Source organism: Ischnura elegans, chromosome 9, assembly GCF_921293095.1.
Source record: "Ischnura elegans chromosome 9, ioIscEleg1.1, whole genome shotgun sequence".
NCBI classification, from domain to species: Eukaryota; Metazoa; Arthropoda; class Insecta; order Odonata; family Coenagrionidae; genus Ischnura; species Ischnura elegans.
Genome location: NC_060254.1, coordinates 39788767 through 39816233, shown reverse-complemented (window position 1 = coordinate 39816233; position 27467 = coordinate 39788767). Strand labels below are relative to the sequence as shown.

Genomic DNA, 27467 nt, shown 5'->3' with positions numbered 1-27467 from the left:
CTGCCAAGAAGAAAAAAGGCCTATGATTTTTTAAATATGGAAATTCTTACTTTTCATATGATTTTGCATTTTTCTAAATCTAATTGCTGAGTCATTGGCCTTATTCTTCATTTGGTTCATGGTCAGCTGTATTTTAGGATGAAATAGATGCCATACTTACACTACAGTTGACATACTCAAGATACCTCTTCTCCAAGTCAACTTTTTCTTTATTTTGAGGTCTCTTTGTAGCTTCATGCATGCATTTCTCTGATTTCCAACCACTCAGTGCTATGCCATCAATATCCCCAAAAGGAGATCGTACCACTGGTGCTGTTAGTTTTAAGGTAAACTTATGACTTTTTGCATCCACATCCAAAAGTATGTCAAATAATGGTGAGCTATATTTGAGGAAAAAAATAAATTTCATCACTACTTGCAAAGCAATGAAGACTGCAATGATATAAGTGTCAATTGTTAACGCAAGAATGGAGTTGGTTCGTGAACAATGGGACTCTCAAACATCTTGAAGATAAGAATATATTTTCAACTCTAGGTGCACTAATTGCTACCAGTGATTTTGGGTAGCACTTCAAGACAGAAAATTTTCATCCAATATCATCAAAATGTTAAGCAAAAAAACTTTGTAATTTCACATAAATTTAATAATTGACGACCTAGGTTTTGATGTGGCACTTTCTTAACCCTGCAACCGTACACCTCCATTTCTGTTACACTAACCGTACACTGGGGTACTGAGTGCCCCTAAGAGTTAAAAAACGTATAAAATGCAAAAACTTATTTTTATTCACAAAAACATTGAAAACGCGTTATTATTAAATTATTGCAAAAACATAAATTTAATTACTTGTTTTAATATTTTAACAAATATAATAAGATGATTAAGAAACCTTACATAAAATTTACGGCAAAGTTAAATTTCCCGGGGGGAACTGAGTGCCCCGGTGTACGGTTCCAGGGTTAATCTGGTACACTTGCATCGATGACAGAGAATAAATAGTCACTCAAAAATTCCTTTAAAAAAATGGCAAAAATTGTAGCATTCTGAGGTGTGGGTTAAGGGGAGAGGGAGGGGAATTCCCTAGTTTGGCAGGGTTTTGCCAAGGAGGTGGGGAATGGGTTTAAGACAAGGAGGTAGTAAATATCATGGAGGGGGTACCACTGGTTCCGAGCGTGGAGCGAGGTGTGGCAGGGATTGGGGTGCTTGGGTAGGACAAACCACGACCACTTTGACCAAAACATTGACAACCCCATAAGGGTCGATGCGTGCTATTGATTCTAATGCAGAATAGCCATAATAGGGTATAGTTTCCTTCATCAAAGAAAACGATCGCGTTTTCGCGCGCTTGAAAATTTTCACTTTTCATTTAATCGCGAAAAATAGATATCATCATATAAAAATCTAAAAGTGTGAAATACATACTCCAGGAGTAATAATCTTTCGATTTAGGCAATAAAAAAATAATGGGAAACCACCCTATTATCTGTTGTCCAATTAACTATTTGTAAGATTATCTGTTTGTAACCTCCATGGTCAGTTCATGCGGCACTTCCCTATTCCACCACCACCCCAGTAGCAAAATGTATTCTTTTCTAAACTCCTTGAGTAAATAATGTGTTCTTGAAATTGGATTATTACATATAATTTTCTGTTTACTTACAAATGGTGTTTTAGAAGATTTCCAATCAACACAGTCAGATTTCCTGGATTTTCTTTCCACTCGTTGTCTCGGTAAAATCTCCCCACGCTTGCAAGTACATCCCGTGCTGTTGATGGTTAGTCCATGGAATGAATCATCAAAACTTTCTGTCCATATGCCATACAAGTAATAAGTAAATATGTATTGGCACTTATTTATAAAAATATATTACAACACTTAGTGTAATGAATTACCTTTTCCTAACCGTACATCAAAGTTAACATGATGGTCATAAAATATGCAGCTGTCATGAAATGATTTGAATTTCTGGTGGCTCATTGGGCTAGATTCATTGATGAGTGTCAGCATATCTGAAATGGTATAGTGAGACATATGTTAGAAATAATGATTCACCCTCTTGCTACCATCATTGTGTGAAGGAACCGACACCATCTTTAAGTGCTAATATATTGCGGTTTGATAATAAACTTGCCCTCGGTAGAATTTTATCCTACTAATTTTATTCATATGAACATCAATTTCAATGCTAAATATTCTAAGCACTTCGAAAATAAAATAAAAGGCACTTTGTACCTTCCACACCTATTTTAATACTCGGCAACCAGTTTCCATGTGTTCAACGTCATTTTCAAACTTACTGACTTTTCAAGATTGCCGGGTATTAAAATACATGTGGATAGTGCAAAGTGCCTTCTATTTTATTTTAGCGTGCATAACTTCCACAAAGTTAATTCGCCCACCATCAACTTCATTTTAAGCACTGGATGACAGTGGTGTACCAACATATTTGGGGGCTTTTAAGACTACTCTCTGAAGAGGCGTGGGTTGATTTCCCCAATGGCGGATCCAGGAATTTTTCTGGCGAAAGCACAAGGGTCTGATAGGCAAACAGTTTTTTATAGTTGAGATTAGAAAAAAGGTACAACAATTAATGTATGAAATATCCTCTTAATTTTAGCATGAAATTTAATAATATGAAAATGTTAATAAGTTACCTGAATTATAAAGACAGTAGGGTAGTTTCCTTCATCAAAGAAAAAGAAAGGCATTAATCCCGATTCATTACCCACCATTAGTGTAATCATAATACATATACAAATTATTTGGTTTTAGAAATCCCAGTTTAGACGAATGTTAATGATCAATTTAACCTCATTTGAAGAAGGCCAGATTGGCACCCATGCGATGCCACTCCACATGACGTCACAGGGGCCCAGATGCTATACAAGTAGACCGGAGTTTTACATCGTCTGAGATACCAATGCATGCATGAGACACAAAGCTCAGGGAAACATCTCTTAATAATCACCTATTAAAATTGCCTAAGGTTGGAAAGTTTCCTTTGTTTGATAGGGTATTAATAATCCTTACTTAAGCCAAGCGCTATCTGCTAGCTCTGCTAGCAAGTTACTCTGCTACCTGCTAGCAGCCTGCATCATAGCGGCACTCATAGCCTCATATCATGGTGGCCTACACGGTGGAGGTGGGACCAGAATGACGTCACACGGACTTTTCCCAGCATTCATACTTAGCTGTCGTGTTTTCGTGCGCTTGAAAATTTTCACATTTCGCAAAAAATAGATATCATTATTTAAAAATCTAAAATCGTGAAATAATTACTCCAGGAGTATTAATCTTTCGATTTAGGCAATTAAAAATTGTAAACCACCCTATTTTTGAGCCCCTTTCCCACTTGGGTGATTTTTATTTTGAGCAATGACTAGCAAATGACCAATGACCGGCAAATCTGTCTCCTTGACTTGAGATCAAGGCTTCGATGAGTGAGGCTCTGTAATACACTAAACAAAACAAACATAATGACAATAATATTAAAAATCTAGTCTATTTTTTTAAGCATCTTGGGGGCTTGTTCCCCAATGTCCCTTCCCTAAATCTGCGCATGGATGTCCTAGTTGTAGCCTTCAAATACCTTCATCCTAAATCCCTGAAGTGCGAGGTGAATAAACTGGTCCCTGCATCCTGAATGTGTGATATTCTCATCTCTGCAGCTTAGTCTGAGGTGAGCTCTACCTTCACCTATAAAAACCAACCTTCGGGCTGAGTCATTGAGTGAGTAACCACGTGAGTGATCAAATGATTCCGGCTTTAGGAGGGAGATAGGTTTGATTCAAGAGGAGAGTTTCAGAGTTGGATTCCAGATTCCAGAAGAAAGCATGGTCACTGAATAAATGTGGCCCTTATGACAGGTTTCACTACATGGAGGGCCCCCGCATTAAGATGGGTTTGACATACAATTTAATTGGCATATGATCTGAGCTGAGTGCACTCTTTTTTAGATTTCAAATTTCGCAGATTTTATTTCAACTTTCACAATATGTCATCAATTATGTGATTCCACACCTTTTTGTTAACAAAACACTTTTTTAGCATGGCAATATCTTAATGTGCCAATGCTCTCATAATGGGTTCCTCGTTCAGAAATATGTAATGCAAAGTCAATATGCGATGGAATTTGCTGCTCCGGAATGCATTTATATGGTAAGGAAAGGGTCTACTGTACTTGCTAGTATGATCACCAGGCAAATAGCCTGGGGGAGCTTTCTCAGCTTCGCTCACCGATATTTTTCTCTCCTGTGGTGGCTAACTGTGATACATGTGCTAAGGAGACTGCTAGCCCGGGGGCAATATCGTCTGACACCACATTTTTCGATATTGTTGCATTTCATAATTTTGCAATGTTTCATTTTGAGGAATGATAAATTTAAATCTCAGCATTGTAAAAACTAAATATATAGTTGACATATTGAAATTTATGGCTTTCTGATGCCCGTGAATCAACAACAAATATCAATATCAACAAATATCAATACATATATAGGGAACCTGAATACCACCCACGCTCCAGTGAAGCAAATTTCTTTCTACCAGTGGAAAGTGGCCAATGAATAGGGCTGGTCACTTGGGCAGGTTTCACAGTATTATAAATATTTTACTTTTGCCCTGCCTCTGGCTACATATTGACTGGCTCACCTGATATGCGTGACCAAGCATTGGCTTCAGATGCTTCCTCAGATATCCATTCGCTTCCAGGTCCTGTCATACCTCCGCAGGCATATTGATAAAAGTCATCGCATGGCTCAATGGAATGGTCCATCAGTGCTAGCATTCTGGCCGCCAAGGCTTTGCAGGACTTTGTTTGGCAAACTTCAGCATCTGTGGATGAGTTCTCATGGTTGTGGACATTATCCAGTGAGGATAGAGTTGCCATTGTTGTCTTTTCTTTTGTATCTTCATTTGTATTGATTGTGGTAGTTTTTCCTCCTCTCTCTTCAATTTTTCCTTCAATTTCTTCATTTGTATCCAATTCGGGTGCGATTGTGGTAATTTTTCCGCCTGTTTCATCAATTTGTTCTTGAATCAATCGATCGCTTTTTCCCTCTTGGGGTTTTTCTGTTGTATTGCTTGGATTTGCTGTGTTTACCCACTCGGAATCATAATCCTACATGGACAAAATATGGAAAATTGCCATTAAAATAAATTTTATTCATCAATTTGTATAAATTTTACACTATAAATTACTCTTACAATATAAATTACTTTAACAATATCAACAATAACATAGAGTACATATATCTTATACTCTTAACATTTGTACAGGAGAGAATGTTTATCAATGTGTTCTTGACTTTCTGCCAGATATTTAATTTTAATCTGTAGAATATTGATTTCAATATGTAGTTGATTACTTTATGGTTTTACCGGTGGCATGTTGACCAGCAATTTGGAGATATGGGTTTGAATCTCTAACAAGTCAAATGAATTTTTCTCATTTTATTTTGTCTGAGGATTGTATTGCTATACAGAAGTCTATGGAACCTATATTGCTGGCAACACAAAGCCTGTGTGGGTGCAAGCCATAGGAATCCAGCAAACTGAAGGGCTGATTGGGGCCCTATTAACAAACGATTGCCATGGTGATGGAAAAAGCTTTTATAATTCTCAAACAAATAGTTTACATCATACAGTTCAAGCTAAATTGATTTTATTTTTTTAATATTTTTACTTTTGCTTTACACTCTTAGTACCAGCTGATTGTGTATTTTTAAATTTAAATTTTAGAATGTTTGTCAACACATTCAGGGTGGAGTATGTCAATTGACGTGGTCCCATCCAAGCCAAGATACGGAGCACGTCAATTGATGTGCTCTGCTGGTCGGGCCAGGAGCCCTTTCTCCGCCTCCGTAGGTGACTATAATATCCACTTCCAAGTCTTCTGATCGAGTGTATGACCTTCAGCAAGCTTCCGTATCAAACCATGTGCGCCATTTGTAAAAATATTGTATCTGAACAGAAGTTATGGCACAGAAACCTCCCTCTATTTTTCTTTCATTCTTTAACGGCTGATTTTGACGATTTTAATGAAATTCAGGCCCGCATTGAATGTGTTAATGTCTGACGTTGTTTGAGAATTACTAGGTATTGAAGATTATTATGCCAAAGTGTTTGCCTTTTATATAGTTTTATGTAACATGACTCTAAATTTTATAGGTACATAGTCATATGCACCACATAATGCATCTTCAGCCATTTAAAAATGACTGAATTTTAATTTGTAGACTTTCATTTACATTAAGTGAGTTGGTAGTTCCCAAATTTGCTCAAATTTGGTCTAGTAATTATGTATATGTCTGTAATAATGCTTCTGCCAACGGTTATTCTCAAAATTTAATAGATAAACTGATTTTTAAAAAACAGAGAAGATTGGCTATCGACCAAATGTTTTCGGCGGACGAGGATAAAAAGAAGCAGTGGTGCACAGTGACGTACCTCGATGCACTTTCTCTGAGAATGGCTCATCATTTACCCAAGGACAAATTCCGCTTGGCTTTTAGACCTTATTCCACCTTAAGGAGACTGATCGTTAAATGCAAGGACCATATAGACCGATTGGATAGATGTGGAGTATATTCTTTGAAATGCAGCGATTGCAATGGTGTGTACGTGGGACAGACAGGAAGAAGTTTTGAAATAAGGAAAAAAGAACATTTAAGTGCTTACAAACATAATAAAGATGAAAAGAGTAATTTTGCTAAGCACTTAATATGTAACTGCCACAGAAGCGACTTTAAAATGAATATTTTAAATTTTTGCAATGACCGTCGAGAACTGGATTCTAGGGAACAGTTAGAAATTTTAAAAATTATTGAAAATCAAGATAGTACCCTTATAAATGAATACCTCTACCCATCCTTTTCACCTATTCTGGCATCTGTTTTAAAATTCATCAAGTAACTAGGTAACAACAAGATTAACAACAAGATAAACAAATTATAATTAGCGCCTGATGATGATGATTACTCATTGAAACCCGGGTCGCGCTCTTATAAAATAAGTGGTATAAGTAACTGTTTATATCCAGGAAATAAGGGAATACCACATAGTTAACCAAGAGTTAGTGAATTTTGTTCTGTAATAATGCAGCTTTCAAATGAGCATAGTTCCTGAGTAGTTCCTCCTTACTTCTCAAAGCACAGTTCCTCAACATGGACCTCATCTTTGGGAAGCAAGGTCATCAAAAACTGCAGGTCATTGAAAAGCCTAGAGTTTTTTGCTCATTGGTGATTCCTGCTCACCTCCATTTATTGCTCTTACTGCCTGGTAATACTGCTGTATATGTCCATTTACTACCAATCCCCCAATAGGCTTTATCACTATTTTTTTAAGTTTTGATGGCTGTAGAGTTTGACAATGAATGAGACTTGCACTTCAAGTAGTTTATTTTGAAACACACTACACAAGAATAATAGAAGTGAATAGTAAAACTAATTTTTAAGTAACATCAGGGCCAGGGTGCTATATAAAATTAAACTTTCAAGGTGACTCCCTGGAAAAATAATGCAACCCCACAATGCCCAGATCAGGTAAAACTTTTTCCAGGCTGGTCAAGACATCTAGGTCATGTAAAAAATCTCCCAAGTTGGGAGGTGCCCAACCTGGCCCCCCCTGGCTACAGCCCTGCAATGTCATCACCAACTCCTACCAAGTGGTTCACCACACCTCGGTTACTTAAGGGCCTTGAGCATCGGCCTGTTGTTCTTTATGTGAGGGCTTCTCTCTGAACGAGTCTGTGTGTTGAAATTACAATGGTATCACCAGCTTATGAAAAGGAGGTAGCATTTTTCCCATATATTTACCATAAAATAATTACAGAATGGCTGAATGAAGATTTTTTCTCATAACTAATCTTTCCCTACCATCTATTAAATTCTTTTAAAGTTGGAACTTTGGTTTTGAGAGAACCCATCATCTATTGTGGCTGCAGAACGCATAGCATTTATTGAATGCCCGTGAACATTTATCCAAAGGAGGGACCACTTGGAGGAAGAGAAGCAGAGGATCCTTGGTGCTGTAAAATAACGTGGCCAGGGAATTGGTGCCCTTAGCTGAGAATGTATCAATCCTGAATCGGTTGGAGAAGGACCCCAACAGCTTTCATGTGAAGATAACCAAAATCCAAGGCTATTATTAAAATCATTCTAGTTTTCAGTCCTACACTGGCTGTATTTTATTTTAACTCTAATAAAACTTGTTATATTTATACTTAGAGTTCAGTTTATTTTCTCAACAAAAGCATGCATAAACCCATCTAATCTAAATCTATGTTCCGGCTGGTCAATCGCCATGCATGCCGTAATTGTTTGGAATAAAAGGGGATCCTCCAGAAAGAAGCCTGCATAGTTCAGGTTAAAGTAAAGAGTTGCCCAACCCCTCTCGTCAGTGCTCCTTGCAAGAGGGTGAAGGCAGGAGAACAGTCTCTCTCTCAGTCTCAGAGTATAAGGAAGAGGCGATAATTTTTATTTTATTTATTTATTTTCATCGCCCCGAAAACAACACATTGAAGGCCTTTTACATCGGGGAGTATAACATGAGACAACGACTATCATACACAACCTGGGTAGGGACCACCTACCCGGGCGGGACTCGAACCCGTGACCTTCGGTTTGGCAGGTGCCATCCCCGCCCCGCCGCCATCGAGGCTGGCAATGGCTGCGGACATTTGAGCATAGTGTTAGCTGGATAGTAGAATGAAAATGTGAGAAATTGTGAAACCAGCTAAATGTATTTGTGACTTCAACTTGTGCCATAAATTTCACCCGTGGTGACCAACAATGCACTTTTTTGGTGGGAGAAGTTAGGAAGAAACAAACTTGCATCAAAAATAAATCCTCAGCATTGCCAAAATATATGGAAGAAAAATAATTACCAACACAACATATCTGACATATCTTAGCACACTGAGAGAAAAAGTAGGTAAGGGAGGGAAAAGAAAATTCTAACGTCAGCATTAGCCTGTTCTTATCGAAAAGCACCGAGGGGACCACAGCTTGATGATCCCACCAACAGATGGGGTGCTGTATTTAAAGGGCCCTTCACAAAGAGCTTAAGCAGAGATCAGGCAGTCTCTGCAAAATCTCTGCTGCTGCTAGGATGTAAACCCGGACCCAGAGTGTGGGAAGTCAACACATTAACCACCACAAAAAAACCGAACTCCTCTCTTTCTTGCACATTTTTATTTAGGTGGAGTGCCACCAAATTTCATGTTCAAACGAAGGCCTTAACTTCATACCAAGCGAGCATGTTATGGTGTCTTATTTGTCCATAGAAGAAGTTGGTGGAGGTTGCATTTCTTTTGCTGGTGGAGGTATCAGTGTTGAAGAGATTTGATTGTCCCATTTGGGAATTTGTGAGATAAATTTTTTTGCATTCTGGAAGATCCCCTCAGGTATTCCTTTCTGTGTATACTTGTGGGAGCTTCAAATCTATAGTTTGATAATGACTCTGTGTAGTGGTGTAATTTTTTTTATTTCAGGTTAGCCTAGATAGAGTGGATACTTAGAATCTCTGATGAGCCACAATTTCACATGCATATGTATTAAGCTGTATAATTAATCATGTATATTACCTTTTAACTGATAAATTATTTTCCATGACATTTGCAGGTGCAGGTAAATCCCAGAATGTTATTATCATGAGGTATACCAGGGAAGGATGTATGTACCTGGTATGAACATTGCGTTATCCCTGTTGTTTGATGGGTAAAGTTTTATCCTTTTCTCATTTTTAATGACCTTACTCCTGCGCATTCCGAGATTATCATTGTTATTCATTTTACAGTTATCATTTATCATACATTTATTGAATGAATCATGATGTATTTTTTATTTTTCTATTTACCACCAATTTGAGTTTGGAAAACATAAAACTCATGGAGGCATCATCTAGTAGTAGGTTCTGAAGTAGGTTTCTAAAAAGTGAGTCAATTTGAAGAGCTTTATAATTTGAAAAAAAAACCATCCGCTGCATAAATTGCTTCATTATTTTTAGATACATTGTTTACCTTGCACAAAAAGAAGTGAAATAAAAAAAGGTCATGAAGTAAATGGTCATTTAAGTAATAAATCAAGCATATCACCTTCATTGGGCAAAACCATACCACTTTAGTGTAGAAAATTTGCATTGAGACCTTTCTGTGACCCTCTGCAGTAATTTTTATTCCTTCCAGCAATGGCATGAGTATAAATATACATTTCTCAACTAAGCAGTTAATGAGTGCTACCACAGACAGACCTTACAGTGATAAAAAAGTATTTCAAATTACAAAATAGGATATAGCATTAATAGATTTGTGAAAAGAAATTTTTTTCCCATTTTCCTACAACTGAGCCATGTTTAAATGATAAGTTATTTATGTACATGTATAATTTTCTGTGATATATTTGCACATAAATTTCATCAAGATACCTTTTTTAACAGTAAATTATGATACATTCCCATTATGAGCCCTTCATATTTTTTTCTCTCTTTCAATTCCATGTTTTTAAAAAATTAAAATAAAAAAGTACTATAATTTATAAAGCCCAAAAAAAAGCTACTTTGAAAATATTTTATTCCGACATTGTGTACTAGTAATAATATACTTATAAAAAATAAAATAATTGAGAAATATAAACATGTAATTTATATAATTAGGTAGTATGCAGGTAGTTAAAAAATAAAATAACAAGACTGATAGCTTCTAACTTACATAGTTTTGTGTTTTTGAGAGTTGTGAGTATTTAAACATCCATAATGCATATTCTGATTAACATAAATGAGAACGTACTTGTAAACATTAGTGTTTTTCGTGGGCCACAGCCAGAATAAAAAAAATGGAGTGATTGTTTTGGAAAGGAGGTACAATTTGAGGGGATTCATTATACACAATTTACACGCTACATATATTATATATTATATCTCTCACTTGCTATATATTATATCTCTCACTTGCTATATATTATATCTCTCACTTGCTATATATTATATCTCTCACTTGCTATAGTTACACGAAGCATTAAACCTGCCCATTGAATTACATATTTATTTTTTTTCGTAATTTAATTGAAAATTGGGTAAACTTCATATAAAAATAGTTAAGTTATTGAACATTTTTCTAAAATGACTTTTCTATGATTTATCTTCATTCTAAAAATTAATCAAGAAAATAAACTTGTTTTGCAAAATAACAAAAATATAATATTCTTGTCCCCAAACGTATTTACATATTTATGTATATATGTATATGAAAATAATTTTCATGCAGCTTTAAAAAATAGGAAGCCTTTTTCTTATTATCTAAACCAGCATATATGTATGGATTTTTCTCTAGATTCGTACATGATTGTTTTCTGGTGGATATAAATGAGTTTGATTACCTGCCATTACATAGGACTATAAAATATCATCAATGGCAATGCCCTTGCACTATACCAGGTGCATAGTATAGTGGCAGATTTATGGTGGGGGAATGGGTATACATATACCCAGTGGCGCCGACTCCATGGGGCTTGAGGGGGCCCGAGCCCCCTCAAAGATTCGTTTGGGGGGGCGGAGCCCCCTCAATAATTCAAGAAAATAATTAAGTTATATTATGCTTTGTGAAATTACAAAAATATATTGTTGATTTTTATTTCCCATGTTTGACGATAGTTACCTTTTAAATAAATTCAACAATGTGTGTTGAAACAAATAATTATAAGGTTAAGCAGGTTAACTGAATCAAGTAGTGTGAATCATGGTAGTGTTTCGGTGCTGCGACACACTTTGGATTTAACCTCTTCCCGGGGAAAGACCTCCGATATGGGCCCCCCCAATATTTTTTATGAGTCGGCGCCCCTGCATATACCTCCCTTCAGGTCGAAACATACACTTGATAAAATTGAAATTTTTGGAGCTTACCGCGTTGCACAAAATATTTAGCTATATTTTCCAGTAAATTTACCAATTATTACGAATTGAATAACAAATAATTGCTAAACTTAGAGCATATTTGTGCCTTTTTTTTGTCAAAGAATTAGCCAAAAACAGCAGTTTTTGAGCCTTGAAAATCCCAAATTTCCAAAATTCCCGAAACCCCTTCATCTGGACAGAATTCCCCAGACTCCCAGTTTGCCTCCCTTGTTGGTCCAAACCGATAGATCTGCCACTGGCATAGTATAGAATAAAATTCGATTTCATTCTTCCATGTTCATTTTCTATACCCTTACCTCCTCTCCGCCTATTCGTGGCGAGAGTCCTTTAACAGTCTTCCTCCGGTCGTTCTTGACATGTCCGTGACCTTGCGGCATGGTGGTGGTCTCCCTCATTGGGTCCCAATGGGGTGTTGTAGTCTCGTGGTGAGGATGGTGAGGAGGGTGATGAGGATGGGGATGAGGGTGGTGCGGGTGTCCGCCATCTTCGTACTCCTCCTCGTCGACTTCACTGGGTGCCTCCGGATGCACCGTCGTCGTGGTCGTAGTAGTCATTTTCGTCGTCGTCGTTGTTGGTATTGTTGTGTGTGGGGGGTGATGGGAAGATGGCGGCGGAGCTGGAGTTGTTGTTTGCTTCGGGTGTTCGCCATCTCCATGGTGATGTGGCGAGTGCGTTGTGGAACCACCGTGCAATCCACCGTGCTCCGGGGTTCCTTCCGTCTCGTGGTGGTCGCCCTGTGAACAAATGGAGGAAGTGAAAGGTGAAGTCATCAGTTTCATTTCGGTGTAAATCAGTGCTCAATTTATAAACTTCTAGATACCTGAACAGATACCCAATCATGATTTTCAAATATTAGCCCCCATACCCCTTCCCCTAGAACTTCACATTTTTGAAAACTTCTTTAGGCCGCTATACACGGTGAATGATCATGCGAATGAAATCATCCGCCGTGTATAACGGAAAAATTTGCAAATGAACCGTCATGCGCGTGATCATTCAGTGAAAATTAAAACATGTTCTATTTTGCTCGTATGATCCTGTGAATGATCACGCAAGGCCGTAGCCAGGGGGGGGATGAAGGGGGATTGATCCCCCCCCCAAAATGGGGGGGGGTGTCCAAAACCAGGGGAAATTTTTTAAACGAAGGGAAGGTGGGGGGATTTTTGAAAAAAACGGGGCACTAATGAATGAGTTTAAAACTAATTTTATCACTTTTCATAATCTAAAAAACTTCATTTGTAGAAAAAATATTGCGTAAATTCATGAATTCTCAATATTTTGTTTTCTGGCTAAGGCCCCTCGCACACACACCGATTTCGGACGGCCGGTAAAACATCGGCTGTCCACATTACAACAGTGAAGAATGAAAGGGCATGAGAGCTTGTACCAGAGGCGGATACAGATGGGGGGCGCAGGGGGCGCGCGCCCCCCCTTTGCGGGGCCGCTCACATAGCCGAACATTGTAGAAACACAGTTGTAACTTTTTTTTATCGTAATATATTGACTTATATACGCGTATAATGAGTTTAAATAAAACTTTCTTCAACTTCGCACGTGGCTTGATTAATTTCTTATTACGATAAAAGTAAAGGTAGCTCAAGATATCTTTTGCGCCCCCCCCTTGAGTATTTTCTGTATCCGCCACTGGCTTGTACACTGACTGACCACGAAGTGGCACCGATAGAAATCCGGTTAGCAGCCGGCCATTGCCACTGTGAATCACCGGCGCCGGCCCAACAGCAAAGCAAGTGACCGTTTGACCGGTTAAAATCCGGCGAGTGCGCAATCAGCGTTCCACCGGTAAAATATCGGCCTGTATTTTACCGGCCGTCCAAAATCGGTGTTTGTGTGCAAGGGGTCTAATACACTGGGGGCTGTTCCAAACCCCCTAAACCAGTGGCGTAGCCAGGAGGGGGGGGTCAGGGAGGTCCAGACCCTTCCCCCCCCCCCGAAACATTAAAGCACAGTTATTTTCCTTCACAAACGAAAACAAAATATTGAGAATTCATGAATTTACACAATATTTTTTCTACAAATGAAGTTTTTCGATTATGAAAAGTGATAAAATTAGTTTTAAACTCATTTATTAGTGCCCCGTTTTTTCAAAAATTCCCCCACCTTCCCTTCCTTTCAAAAATTTCCCCTGGTTTTGGACCTCCCCCCCCCCCCCCAACGACGACATTTCTGGCAACGCCTCTGCCCTAAACCCTCAAACAGAATTGCTGCCCCCCAACATAAAGCTACAAACCCCGCCCATAGTCTGATGTTACACGGTCAATAGCTCAAATTATAGCCTATTTCTCCTTGTGAAATTCGGATCGCTCCGTCCATCCGCGATGCGAGCGGCGAATAGGGTGGTTTCCTATATTGTTTTTTTATTGCCTAAATGGAAAGATTAGTACTCCTGGAGTATGTATTTCACGCTTTTAGATTTTTAAATGACGATATATATTTTTCGCAATTAAATGAAAAGTGAAAATTTTCAAGCGCGCGAAAACGCGACGGCTAAGTATGAATGCTGGAAAAAGCCCGTGTGACGTCATTCTGTTTCCCACTGTCGCCGTGTTAGGTGACCTTGGGGCGAGGATATGTGACGAAGGAAACTTTCCGACCATAGGAAGTTTTAATAGGTGATTGTTAAGAGATGTTTCCATGAGTTATGTGCCTTATGCATGCATTGGTAATCTCAGACGATGTAATACTCCTATCTACTCGTATAGAAACTAGGTCCCTGTGACGTCACATGGAGTGGCATCGCATGGGCGCCAATCTGGCGTTTTTCAAATGAGGTTAAAATTGACCGTTGCCATTCGTCTAAACTGGAATTTCTAAGACCAAATAATTTGTATACATATTATGAATACACAAATGGTGAGTAACGAATCCCAATCAATGCCTTTCGTTTTCTTTGATGAAGGAAACAACCCTACTACGTGAACCATTTAAATGCGCCATAGAAGACATCGAATTTGGTAGCCGACTGGAGAATAAGCTAGTGGTAAGATTCGTGGTCATGAGATTTCACGCGACTAATGAAGCATGTAAAAAGAGTTCAGCTTTCCGTGTGCACGTTTCCCGTCTCCTGACCCCCATTACTAACGTATCTTGAGCTGCCTTACTTCCGGCGCCCGAACCGCGGGTTTTCTCTCAACCCGGTGTGGATGTAAGGGTGGAGTCGGTTTGGGTGACACGTGAGAATACGAGGTGACAACTGGAAGCCTTATCTGTTTATTCAGCCTCGAAGCTTTTGATGGGGTGCTCTCTCCCTTACACATATAGTTTGGGGTTTTATCATTGAGATTGGTTGTCTTCCCTAGAACTCTCCTATCAGCTGTTCGGCTAATATTTATCGGCTGTTCTTACACGTTTTTTTAACGCGCTTCGTTTGTTTTTTCCGTTTCAAACTTTGATGGAATCTTGTAATTTTTTTTACATAAAATTCTAAGTTGGACTGACGTCCATTATGTCTGTATTTTCAAGCACTTAGTGCAAGTATTCAAAGGACGTGTGGTACAAATTAATTGATTCATCCGCAGATACACTTTCAATGTCAAAAGGAAAGAAAAACATTTTAATAGGCTGCGACAAATATTCTAAAATAAAATGTTTTAGGGTCAACTAAATGAAAAAGTTTTGATATTTGTTAAACATACGACGGAAGGGAAAGAAAAAAACGTAACGGATGGATAATCAGCTGCTTTTTTACACGGTTTTTCTTCACGCTTCGTGTCTATTTTATCGATGATTGTACTTCCCATCTCGTATAAAATCGTTTCTGGCTTGATTTGGTGAAAATAACTCCATGTGTTGAAACCATGGTCGGTTGTTGAGTTTTGGAATTAAAAAGTGTGGAAATTACCAATTGTGTTCTTTCATCATGGATGTCCCATATTGTAATTGATTACTAAGCCATTTCCTATTGTCGAATAGGCTTGGAATTTTGCTCACTCACTTGTTTCTGACGACGGTAAAATATTAATCATCAGACATTTCAAATTTTGGTTCGCTGTTCACTATTAATTTACTAAATTTCCATGCGGAAAATAGTTTTAAATTTTCTTAATACATGGTGTTAGCTCCACAAATTTGGGCAGAAATTTCTTGGAGAGGTCTATTTTAATCGATCACATGATCCACTATCGATATCACTATTAAAAGTGGAAAATAAAAAAGATTAAAAACAACACGCTTATTCCTAAATCAGTGTAAAATTCACTAAAAAGTAAAACATTAGCTTTTCATCACTGTCCTTTCAATTACTGAATTTAACAATGCTTGTCCCTCCGCAATTCTTCTTAGCACTCTCATGTTGCTAAACTTTTCTGTCCATGATATTTTAACAGTCTTCTCCAGCATCACATATCTATGATCAGGGCCGGCACTAGCAGGTGCGGGGCTAGGGGCGAACCTTCAGTGCGGGGCCCTTCACTTAAAATATTAAACTCTCTACCCCATCTACAAACTCCTCCCCTCGCCACACTACGCCTTCAACTACCTAGCCGCGCCCGCTCTCAGTCATGTCAAGTTCTCTCACTCGTTGTTATCACTCACACGACACAGTACTGTACTGGCAAACGCAATTGCACAATAAAAATTACTGCATTATTATTCCTTTTTCATAATATTATTTTTTGTCTGGCACGGACTTAACAATACAGTAATAGTTGAAATTGCGTTTTCAAAACTATCGTATATTTTAATTTTTTTTCACGAACGCGGGGCCCGGGGCGGTCGCCCCGCCCTAAGGCCGGCCCTGTCTATGATTAGCTATTTCCTCTCTACCATTTCTAGGAGTCCAAGTTTTTCAGCCATTCGTGCTCATACTCCTTACATTTTAAATACATTCTTTCCGGGCAGACAGAGACCCTTGCCCGTTGCCAAGAGAGTTATATGATAGATAAAAGTTGTAGACACAATACATACAATATATACAATATGTAAAATATAGGGGTGCCGATTTGTGAAAAATATTGGGGGGCCCATACTAGGGGTCTTGCCCCGCGAAATTATATAAATATTGAGTTTTAAAGTTTTTAAAAGCATTTTAGGAGAATCTTATGATCAACATTAGAACCCTGGAAACTCGACTCTCGATTATTCGAGACTCTGGGGAAAATCGACAAGCCTGACACATATTTTCCTCACCCTATACCGAATTTTTGAGGGGGCTCGGGCCCCCTCAGGCCCCATGGAGTCGGCGCCACTGGTAAAATAGCAGGATGTATGCGGGAAAATGTTTTTTGCGCTGATATAAAATGTTAAATTTGAATATGACACAACTTGCATTAAATATGGCTTTAGGAAAGCAAACTTAGCCGTAATACATACTTCAACATAAACCTTGTGATGCATAGCTCCCAAAAATCGTTAAAAATATCGTCAAATTCCAAGGAAAAAATGAGGTTAAGAATATAGAATAAGCTGGTACCAAATGGTACCGCCAGGCTTTATCGAATCAAAATAGATTAAGGAAATTAAGGAAAGTGATATGACAGACCACAGAGAGGGTTATTTTTGCTTGAAGTGACTGGGGTTTGAGTAGCCTTATCGTCCCCTCTCGATTCGTCATTATGCGTGCTTCCGTTGGGAATCTAATTATTTAAGGAAGATCACGGAAACACGTTATTATTCACGTCTGCAAAATTCTTATCCTGGAATATGTGATTTAATTTCAATAATGGGAAGAGGGGCGGATTTAGGAGGGTCACAGGGGTCATGAACCCCCCTCCCAATTTTATCAACACTTTTTTTTATAGTTCAATCCTTTTTTATCCTTGTACAGTGAGTGTATATGCAAATGTATGGCTAAGTCCCAAACGAGATAGAAGTTCGAGTAATTATCGTAGAGAGTAGCTCTCCCTACTTTAAAAACACCCCTCTCTTCCGGCTTGGGGTATTCCTTACTCCCCGGGACCCAGGTCATAACATCCCTCCTCCAAATTTGATGACCTGACGTAATGAATTTGATCCTCCGAATCCGACCCTGAGAGATATGAGGATAAGACTCATACTTAGCCTTGTTTTCATCTGAATACGCCGATGAATTAAGTGTACTCCAATAAAATTCAGCACAAATGAAGTGCGAAAGAACACCTGATGTAGAGGGTATTCTTGTTGAGGTAGACGCCCGAGTGCAATTGCTGAACTACTAAGCTGAGGGTCCTCTGATATCAAAATCTGAATGCTATCTGTCAAATACGATATCTTAAACTAGTTGTTTACATATAAAATTCGTTAAATATAAGAATAATACTTCGTTAAAATTTTCGCATTTGGTCGTCATGACAGATAAAAACTTAATGAATAATTGTCGGCTTAAGAGTTTGGGTGGCCTCAACGATTCCCAACCAATGCAGGTCGCGATTCCAAGGGAATTTGGCCGCTTCATCAACGGAATATCCATGAAGAAGCGACCAGCCTCATTTGGAAAATGTTAGGGCCACCCTTAGGGCTAATGCATCTTAAAAAATTTCATAGCAATAACTAAAATGCTATTGATGTTTTAAGAAATAACTGCTAACTAATCAGCGGCGGGAGTGTACTTTCATGAAGTCAACCGCAGGTGCTCACTTTGGTAGTCCTTAGTTTTCGATGTTATATCCGGACAGCCCTTTATTTTATGCCAATTGGTATTAAAACATAAAATTAAAACATATGCCGTAAAATATTATTACCGACGGGTAAGGTCATTTGCGCCATGAGGGAAGGATAGGTTAGGAAGGGTGGAGAGAAACCCGGCGTCGGCATTAGCCTGCTCTTGACGAAAGGCGCCAAGGGGACCACGGCTTAACGTCCCATCCGACGGACGGTGTGTCATCCTTGAAATGTCCTCCACGCATCATTCAATCCGGGATCAGGTAGTCTCTGAAAATTCTCTGCCACCGCCGGGATTTGAACCCGAGCCCATGGGGTGGGAAGCCAACACTCTAGCCACCACACCAACCCGATCTCCGCCGTCGCTTCATTCGGTGTTAGTCCTATTCTTTCGACGAAGTGTATTGTTATGCGAAATTTACTTAAGACAGTTTTAATTTGTTAATCTAATTAAATTAAAGCACTGCTCACTACATCTACACACTACCCCGCTAGCCGCCACGATAGGCGTGTGGCAGAGGGTGTTTAGTCCATCAGCTGTCGACAAAAACAAAGAAGAAAATAGGTAAGGAGATTCACGTACTGAGTCCCAGTTAAAATTGATTAAGGTCTTATATTGTTCGGGGAATAAACGAGTTCCTACACATTCCACTTCATCCCGATTTCCACTACACACGGTTCATCAACAGGAGGCAGGTCATCTGTCTTGATCGGGGGTGATTGAACCCAACTTGGCTTAAGGCCGGGACACAATGAACGCTAACGTGAGACGCGAGCCGTTAACGGGAATCGGTAAAAATATGGCGGAAGGGAAAGCTTATGGAAGGGACACAACCATAGGCGGATCCAGGGGGGGGGCACGGGGGCACGTGCCCCCCCCCAGACCCTCAAAAATATGCAAGATTTTTAATACAGTCCCATTATCATTGCATTCGTTTTGTATTACGAGGTATCCTGGTGCCCCACCCAGAACAAAATCCTGGATACGGCCTTGCTTGTGGCCCTCCCAGAAAAAAATCCTGGATCCGCCCCTGGACACAACCACCGTTTACGGAGAGTACGTAAACGCGAGAGATGGGCAACTTTCATCTCTTCCCCTGGCTACGGCCTTGGTTGGCGCCCATTGCTGAATATAGCAGTTGCTGTTGTCGTGCAACGTGAGCTGAAGAGGTAGGTGAGCGGAAGTCAGTTAAGGTAAGGCATTACTTAATTTAATTTACGTGCATACTATCCTCGTCGATTTCGAACATTCTTCAAAACTCTTCCTACACACAAACGAAAAGACTGAAGACAACAAACAAAACCACTGCGCGGGCGTTAGTCAATTTTCTTTCCGGCCACGGGAACGTCAATTGTGACCGCACGGTGGCGTTCCCCGTCTCACGTTCTCTAGGATCTCGTCTCCGTCTCACGTTAGCGCTGATTGTGTCCCAGCCTTTATTAGGGGGAGGTTTATTGTCTTATTTTACTTTTTTTCTTTTCTCGGCCTCAACGTTTTATGCGGATTCAAAGTCTTGGAGTTCAGGTCTTGAAGAATTTTAAATGCATTTTTTTTCCAACGATTCGGTATATTTATAGGCACACCTTCATCAGGGCTTTGATTGCTATGATTTCGGTTTCATTTATTTGGATTTTTGTAATGATTTGGATAAATCCAAATCTTCGCAAAAAAAGGCCCTGATGAAGGTTTAAGATCTTAGATTTTCCCGGCGTATCTAGCGCAGAAAGGTTTCTCGGGTAATCCGCCGTGTGATTTGCTCCATGTGTCCTTACGTTTCGAAGAGCGATTTAATCAAGGGTTGCTTCATCCTCAAGGGATCTTCTGAAGGAAGGTCACCCACTTCTTGCTCATCGAAACGTCGGGAGACATTGAGAAAATTACCCGGTGGAAAACCCGAGACACCTTTATAAACCTGATGAAGGAGTATAAACATACCGAAACGTTGGCAAACATTTGCATTGGAAATTCTTCAAGACCTACTCTCCAACACACTGGATCAACTCTACATTATATTCGGGGGCATTGAGTTCGAATCACGGTTCGGAAAAATGTATTTCCCCTTGCGGAAAAAGGTGCTTCAGTGGGTCGCTAAAAGTCGTAACTAAAATACGTTTATTTTCTACATTACCAAATAAATATTTTAATGTCCAATCCAAAGAGAATTGGTACTAAATATTTCCTATTTTCCGGAGTTTAATATGTTATGAAAAGATATTTCTTATCTGTTGCGAACAGACCACAAGGTTAGTTTGCGTGAAGGAAATGATGCAAGACGGAACAAGGAAAAAAACTACTTCCATTTTACTAGTAAATTCTTGCGGAGAAACGCGACCTGATATCTTTTGATGCGTGTGGCTAATTCTTAGATAAGTCACGTTAGCCTTTTTTTCAATATAATTCCTATGAGATAAGGGTCCATATTCATGAGACATATTAGTTATGTATATTGTGAACAAGAAAATTATCGAAGTAATTTACCGGATAAGATAAGTAAATATGAATAGATAAACTTCGAACTAAAACGTTAGAGTACGATCCATAGGTCCATAGAGGACGGTTAGGGTCCATATTCGTGAGACATATTAGTTAAGTAGATTGTGAACAAGAAAATTATCGAAGTAATTTACCGGATAAGGTAAGTAAATATGAATAGATAAACTTCGAACTAAAACGTTTGAGTACGCGAATAATAGCGAGAAGTAGGGACTAAAATTTAGGGCCTAATTTTTTAAAAATAATTTACCATGTTCGATTAAACAGATACAGAGAATAATTAATTCTTGTAAAAATGCTAAAGCCTGAATCACACGATCATTTTTTTTCGTCGCGGAAGTGATCACTATCGCGATCACTGCGCAAAATGATCGTCGCCGGCAATTGTTTTTCGCGATCGCGATGAGGATTCCCATCGCTATTTTTCGTCACTCGTCCGGTCCCTTTATCCGTCGCTAAAACCGTCACTAAAACCCCATATCAGCCAATCGGAACGCATTCCCCTATGGAGCGATTGCAGCGCAACGTTCGGCAATTGTGGGAACGACATAAATAAACAAACACGCTATATAACTTCGTGATGTGGGTCCTATGACAACGAGCTGTAATATTGGAAATGATGCGAAAAGCGACGGCGGGAGTGACCGTGTGATTCAGAAAAATGATCACAAGAGCGATTGCTTTTCTCGTCGGGAAAAGTGATCTCGATAGTGATCACTTTCGCGACGAAAAAAAATGATCGTGTGATTCAGGCTTAAGATTTTTGTTATCCAACAATGAGACAAACGTTCTTTTCTGATGTGTTAAGCCTGAATCACACGATCTTTTTTTTTTCGTCGCGAAAGTGATCACTATCGCGATCACTTTTCCTGTCGCGAAAAGCGATCGCTCTAGTGATCATTTTTCTGAATCACACGGTCCCTCCCGCCATCGCTTTTCGCATCATTTACAATATCACAGCTCGTTGTCATAGGACCCACATCACGAAATTATATTGCGTGTTTGTTTATTTATGTCGTTCCCACAATTGTCAAACGTTGCGCTGCAATCGCTCCATTGGGGAATGCGTTCCGATTGGCTGATATGGGGTTTTAGTGACGGTTTTAGCGACGGAAAAAGCGACCGGACGAGTGATGAAAAATGGCGATGGGAATCCTCATCGCGATAGCGAAAAACAATTGCCGGCGACGATCATTTTGCGCAGTGATCGCAATAGTGATCACTTTCGCGACGAAAAAAAATGATCGTGTGATTCAGGCTTTAGTGAAAGACTAACAATCATCGGTGAGGTATACTATAAGTTAGAACACCGTTATTATCATCTTTGTACTCCGAAAAAGGAAATAAAAATGGGTTAAGTTTGCCGGAGGTCTTCATTTATACACTAATTTCATGCAATATACCATGATAACGTAATGCACATCTTTTGAGTTCCCACGCATATGTAGGGTATCGATTCATTTTTCGTTCTGTTGACCGGAGATAAGATAAATATCGGAAAGATAGGTTGGTAATATCTCGAATAGAACGCGCAAAAAAGTATTTCTCCTCTTCTCAATCTCCATAATATGGAGTCCATATCCTTGGGCCGCAACTGCACTTAAAACGATTATACTCAGATGTATTTTAGTCAATTTGTGACTTCAGCAATGAAATCGCCGTCATGGAAATTATCGCAACGTCAGTATTTACGAATTGAAATTTGCTGTGTCGTTTGAGATGATAGAATTGGCACAGTGGCGCCGACTCCATGGGGCCTGAGGGGCCCGGGCCCCCTCAAAAATTCGTTATGGTTGTGAGGAAAAAATGTATCAAGCTTGTCGATTTTCCTCGGAGTGCCCAGATATCGAGATTCGAGTTATCAGGGTTCTAATTTTGATCATATAACTCTTCTAAAATGCTTAAAAAACTTAAAAATCACTTCTTACAAAATTTCCTGGGGCAAGATCCCTGGTTTGGGCCCCCCAATATTTTTTTGTAAGTCGGCATCCCTGAATGGGCAATGAATTTGCACTGAGAAAGAAAGAGGATAAAGGGATTTTTACATCTACATAATACCCTTCGAGCCAAATCTAAGGCATTTGGCAGAGGGTGATCAATCAACAGAATTCAAGAGGATCCCCATTTGCACAATAATATTGCGCAAAAAGACAAAATATACGCAAGGGCGAAACTTGGTCAGGGTTACTAATCCTATAGCTAACTCATTCAAGGTTTGAACAATGTAAAAATTACAACATGCAGTGAATCGTCCTAGCGTATGACGCCATTGATTTTAGTAACAGACACAGTTGTTATCCTTAATAGTACGAGGAAAGAATGACATTTTAAATCTCTCTGTTTTGTAGTCTATTTTCTTCATTTTATCCTCGTGATCACGTCTACCATAGTCTATCATATAACTCTTCTAAAATGTAAACGATGGATTTTACGATAGAGTTTTTGTGAGGAGGGAAGGATTTGTTCATTTCAGACAATTAAAATTTCTATTAGACTTCATATCGGGACTATAACTGTAACGGAAATGAGTTGCAACGGAAATGAAATGAATTTCTGGAAATTAGGATTTTAGCAGAAAGAGCAGCCATTGGAGTAGAGTGTGAGTAATTCGCAAAAGCCATTTAATTCGTTTCGATGCTCAAAAGATACGCAAGGAAGAGTGAAATAGCCGTACTACAAGCTACATAATAAATGTGGTTTTGGAGGAGGATTACAAGAAAAGCTAATTAGCAAGTACCAAATGAAGTCCATGCAAAAAAGAGAGGTATTAAAAAAATTACAATAGGAAAATCAAAAATCATCGAACACCACGTACGACAACTTAATACAGGATATCACGAAAAAATAAACACGGCAAAAACAGAAGATGATTGAGACCTTTATGCGAAAAAGTAATGGGGTGGAAATAAGATGCACCTCTTAGAATGGCATGGATTGAAAAGTTAGAATGATATATTTTGTTTGAAGTTCCGGAAAAATGACGAATTGCATTTTCTGGACTTCGAAAATCCGTACTTTGGTACCAATCTTGTTTCAGATATTTGCGGTTTTGGAGGTAGGTTACAAGAACTAGGCAGACCGAGAGAAAAACTGATGAGTAAGTACTAAATGATCCATACAGAAAAATAACAATCGAAAAAAATGAAAAGATTAGCTCATCAAACACTTTTGCACGACAAGTTTGAAAGAGTATTACAGAAGGAAAATTGAGGTATTTAATTGTTGCCAACCTCATTGAATGCCCGTTATTGTCCTTGCTCGAGTTCCCATTGCCACGGTAGCTTCCGAGAAGTCTACTTGCAGTCGGTAAAAGCGCGAGAACAGCCACGATGTCTTACAAGGGGAGACCACGAAACTTGCTCCGCCTTTTTCAATGCCGTATTTTTTATGGCCTTCGGAATGGTGAACACATCCCTGAAATAGTAGTGGTTCCGTTGAATGGGCCTTAGTTTGGCTGTAATTAATTAATTTTCATTGCTTTTGATATGCCCCCACAAGAAAAAAATCGCCAGGAGTGAGACATGGACTCCTCGGAAGCCAGAGCATGAATTACTGAAACCGCACCATTCTTTTGTCATAACCCTGAATTTCGGGGGATGCTGTAAATCCCGAGGCCTCTCCCCTGGGTAGGTCCATGTGCTACCCAATCCTTTTCCGCAACATTCCCTTTCCTACTAAAGAGTGTCGCCTAATAAATGGCCTAAGACAGGGGTCGGCAACCTTTCGAGATGGAAGAGCCAAAAGTTATAAAAGTTTTCCAAATTTCTCAATTTTTAGAGAGCTACAAAAAATGTATTCCAATATTATGGATTTTTGATTAACATTAGGTACATACATTTAATATTTGATTTCACATAAAAACTTTAATTACAAAACAATATATTTTTTAATGTAAAAAATTTAATTGTACTACATTTTTTTCAGGAAAGAGATAGTTGGTGTGGTCTCCCATTTCCTTTCCGACAGTATTTTTTACATGACACCATCACGTGACTACCTTTCGTCTTGCTCCTACCCATAAAACTCTATGCTCCTACCCTTCGACCTATCTGCCATTGGTGGCCCTACCGGGAGTAATTGAGACTAATCCTGCCTCTATGGGTCATCGGAACGCGCAAGCCTTTCTACCGCGGCAAGGTTGTAGCCCAAGAAAAAGGAGGAAAAGAATGGAGAATGTGAATTGGACGGTGAGGAGGAGAAGGAGGAACTAAGAAGTGCTGAACATGGTGGGTGAGGAGAGATGAAATACTGAGGAGACAGAAAGTATGGATGGAGCGAGTACTTGGCGGGGAGGGGATGTTAAAAACAGTGTTGTACGGAAGAATCTTGGATAAACGAGGGAGGGGAAGGAAGAGAATAGTATTTTTAGATGAATAGAAAGGGAGTAGGCCTTATTATGAATTTAAGTGGGAGGGTAGACTGCTTTAATGTCCATTAAGGGAGGGTAGACTGCCTAAATGCTTCTTAAATTCTCCATGGAAACCAATTTTAATCGATCGAATACTTTCATAATAATAATGATAAACTGGTTAAACTATAGTCAATAATATACCAGCTATAATGTCAATTTATAGGAAATATAGCGCTTATTGCATAGCTGATATTGCTGTACCACTGTCGCATAACATCAAAAAAAATAGCCTGAAAATAAATAAGTACCAAGAATTGGCGATAGAAATAAAAAGAATGTGGAATATGAAACAGATTTTTATAGCTCCAATTGTCATATCTGCTACCGGTATCATCCCAAAACATATACAAAATGGTTTCAAAATACTCCACCTTCATCCATATACATCCATCAAATTGCAAAAGGCCTTAATAATTTCACCCTGCCATATCTCGAGAAAATTTCTCAAAAAAATAGAACAGTAAAGAATTTTTATTTAAGAATACCGGGACTAGTCACGGTAATAACTTTACGGGAGTCACCCGCAATGCATAAATTGCGCGAAAAATCCACTGAGAAAAAATCATTCGCCTTGACCGGGATGGTTCGGATTTTTCGAACAGCAAAGAGCTACCTTGGTGAGAAACCGTGCTCTTTACACCTAAAAGACTCAGTGAAAACTGAAAAAATTAAGGAAAAAGACGATAATAATAACAATGAAATATTTAACTCTTTTACTGCCACCGGGCCGATATATCGGCCCTCGCTGGTTGAGCGAAAACTGCCAGGGGCCGATTTAGCGGCCCGAATTATTTCACTTTTTTTCGTTATTGTGGCCTTTTCAACGGAGGTAATTTATGTAAACCCCCATAATATATCTATGGTTATAAGATATAAAAGTATCTTAAGAATTGGGAAAATAATCTAGACGTATTAAATAAAATTAAGTAGCTGAAAATGTTTAAAATCTGAAATGTTGCTAATTCCGGAAAAAAAGCCTTGGCAGTCTTCGTACATCCCACCTGAAATGGGCTGGCAGTAAATGGGTTAAAATTGAATAGGTGATTATTTTCGCGTATGGAACTGGAGGGACCCACTTCACCATCGAAAGAGCCGTATGCGGCTAGCGAGCTGTAGGTTGCCGACCCCCGGTCTATGGGAATTATTTCACTCAACAGGACTGGGAACATCGGAAGAAGATGAAGACGTTGTTTGCTATCCCATTGAGACTCACCGCTGGATGTGGCTCCTTCCCGCGATTCCAGGGCCAGGCCGCGAGCATGATGATGACGCACAGAGCGAGGAAGAACAGCAGGGCGAGGAGGCAGGAGGAATAGGACGAGTCCGGCCGATGGTGAGCTGGGGGCGGAGCGTAACCACCGCCCCCGCCGCCCCCACCGCCTCCACCACCTTTCACCCCACTGGAGGAGCTCTCGTAAACCTCCTGCACCACGTAGCTTCCCTTCTTCATATTTTCGACTCTCGGGCGACGCGTTAACTGACTGACTGACCACCCTTGCCTCGACGAACCTCGCTTTTTTTCACTCTCACCACTCTATATGTTCTATCTGGTAGGGGAAGGGTTAGCGTAAGGGGTTGTGGCTTTCGGGGGAAGGGGTGTTGAAGAGGGGAGGCCGGACGGATATGCCTAAGGAGTTTCCGAAGAGATAAAAAAACATTCGAGGAAGTTTGGGTTAGGACAGGAGCGGGATTTTCAGCCTTGAGACAGTGTGGATGTAATAGTCCTCTCGTCGCCATGTTTTCCCATTCATTCTGCTCTCCTTGAGGAGTTTTACGCCACGATTGCAGCGTGGAATTTTTCATTGTGTTTTATTTTGCGTTTACCAACGCGCGTCGCGTGTCCTACTGGTCCTGATAAAAAAGTCTGGCAATGAGGGTTTTCTGAGATCCAATCTACACCTACGAAATGGTGGTATTTGGAGGAGACGACCGACAGCTGAGGTCATTTCCACCATGACGGAACGGTATGGAAGGAAGGGTGGAGAGAAACCCGTCGTCGGCATTAGCCTGCTCTTAACGAGAGGCGTCAAGGGGACCACGGATTAACGTCCCATCCGAC

General features: G+C 39.5%; 1 protein-coding gene across 1 annotated transcript in view; it reads right to left on the bottom strand.

The window, feature by feature from the left end:
- Positions 1–26923, bottom strand: part of LOC124165544 (neprilysin-like) — a 43662-nt gene extending 16739 nt beyond the window's left edge. Inside the window, exons 1-6 of the mRNA XM_046542992.1 lie at positions 26622–26923; positions 12206–12643; positions 4653–5121; positions 1895–2011; positions 1662–1767; positions 161–380 (exon numbers count right to left, since the gene is read on the bottom strand). Of these exons, the coding sequence (XP_046398948.1) occupies positions 161–380; positions 1662–1767; positions 1895–2011; positions 4653–5121; positions 12206–12643; positions 26622–26858 (1587 nt within the window). The 5' untranslated portion in view covers positions 26859–26923. The remainder of the gene's footprint in view (positions 1–160; positions 381–1661; positions 1768–1894; positions 2012–4652; positions 5122–12205; positions 12644–26621) is intronic.
- Positions 26924–27467: the final 544 nt, after the last annotated feature.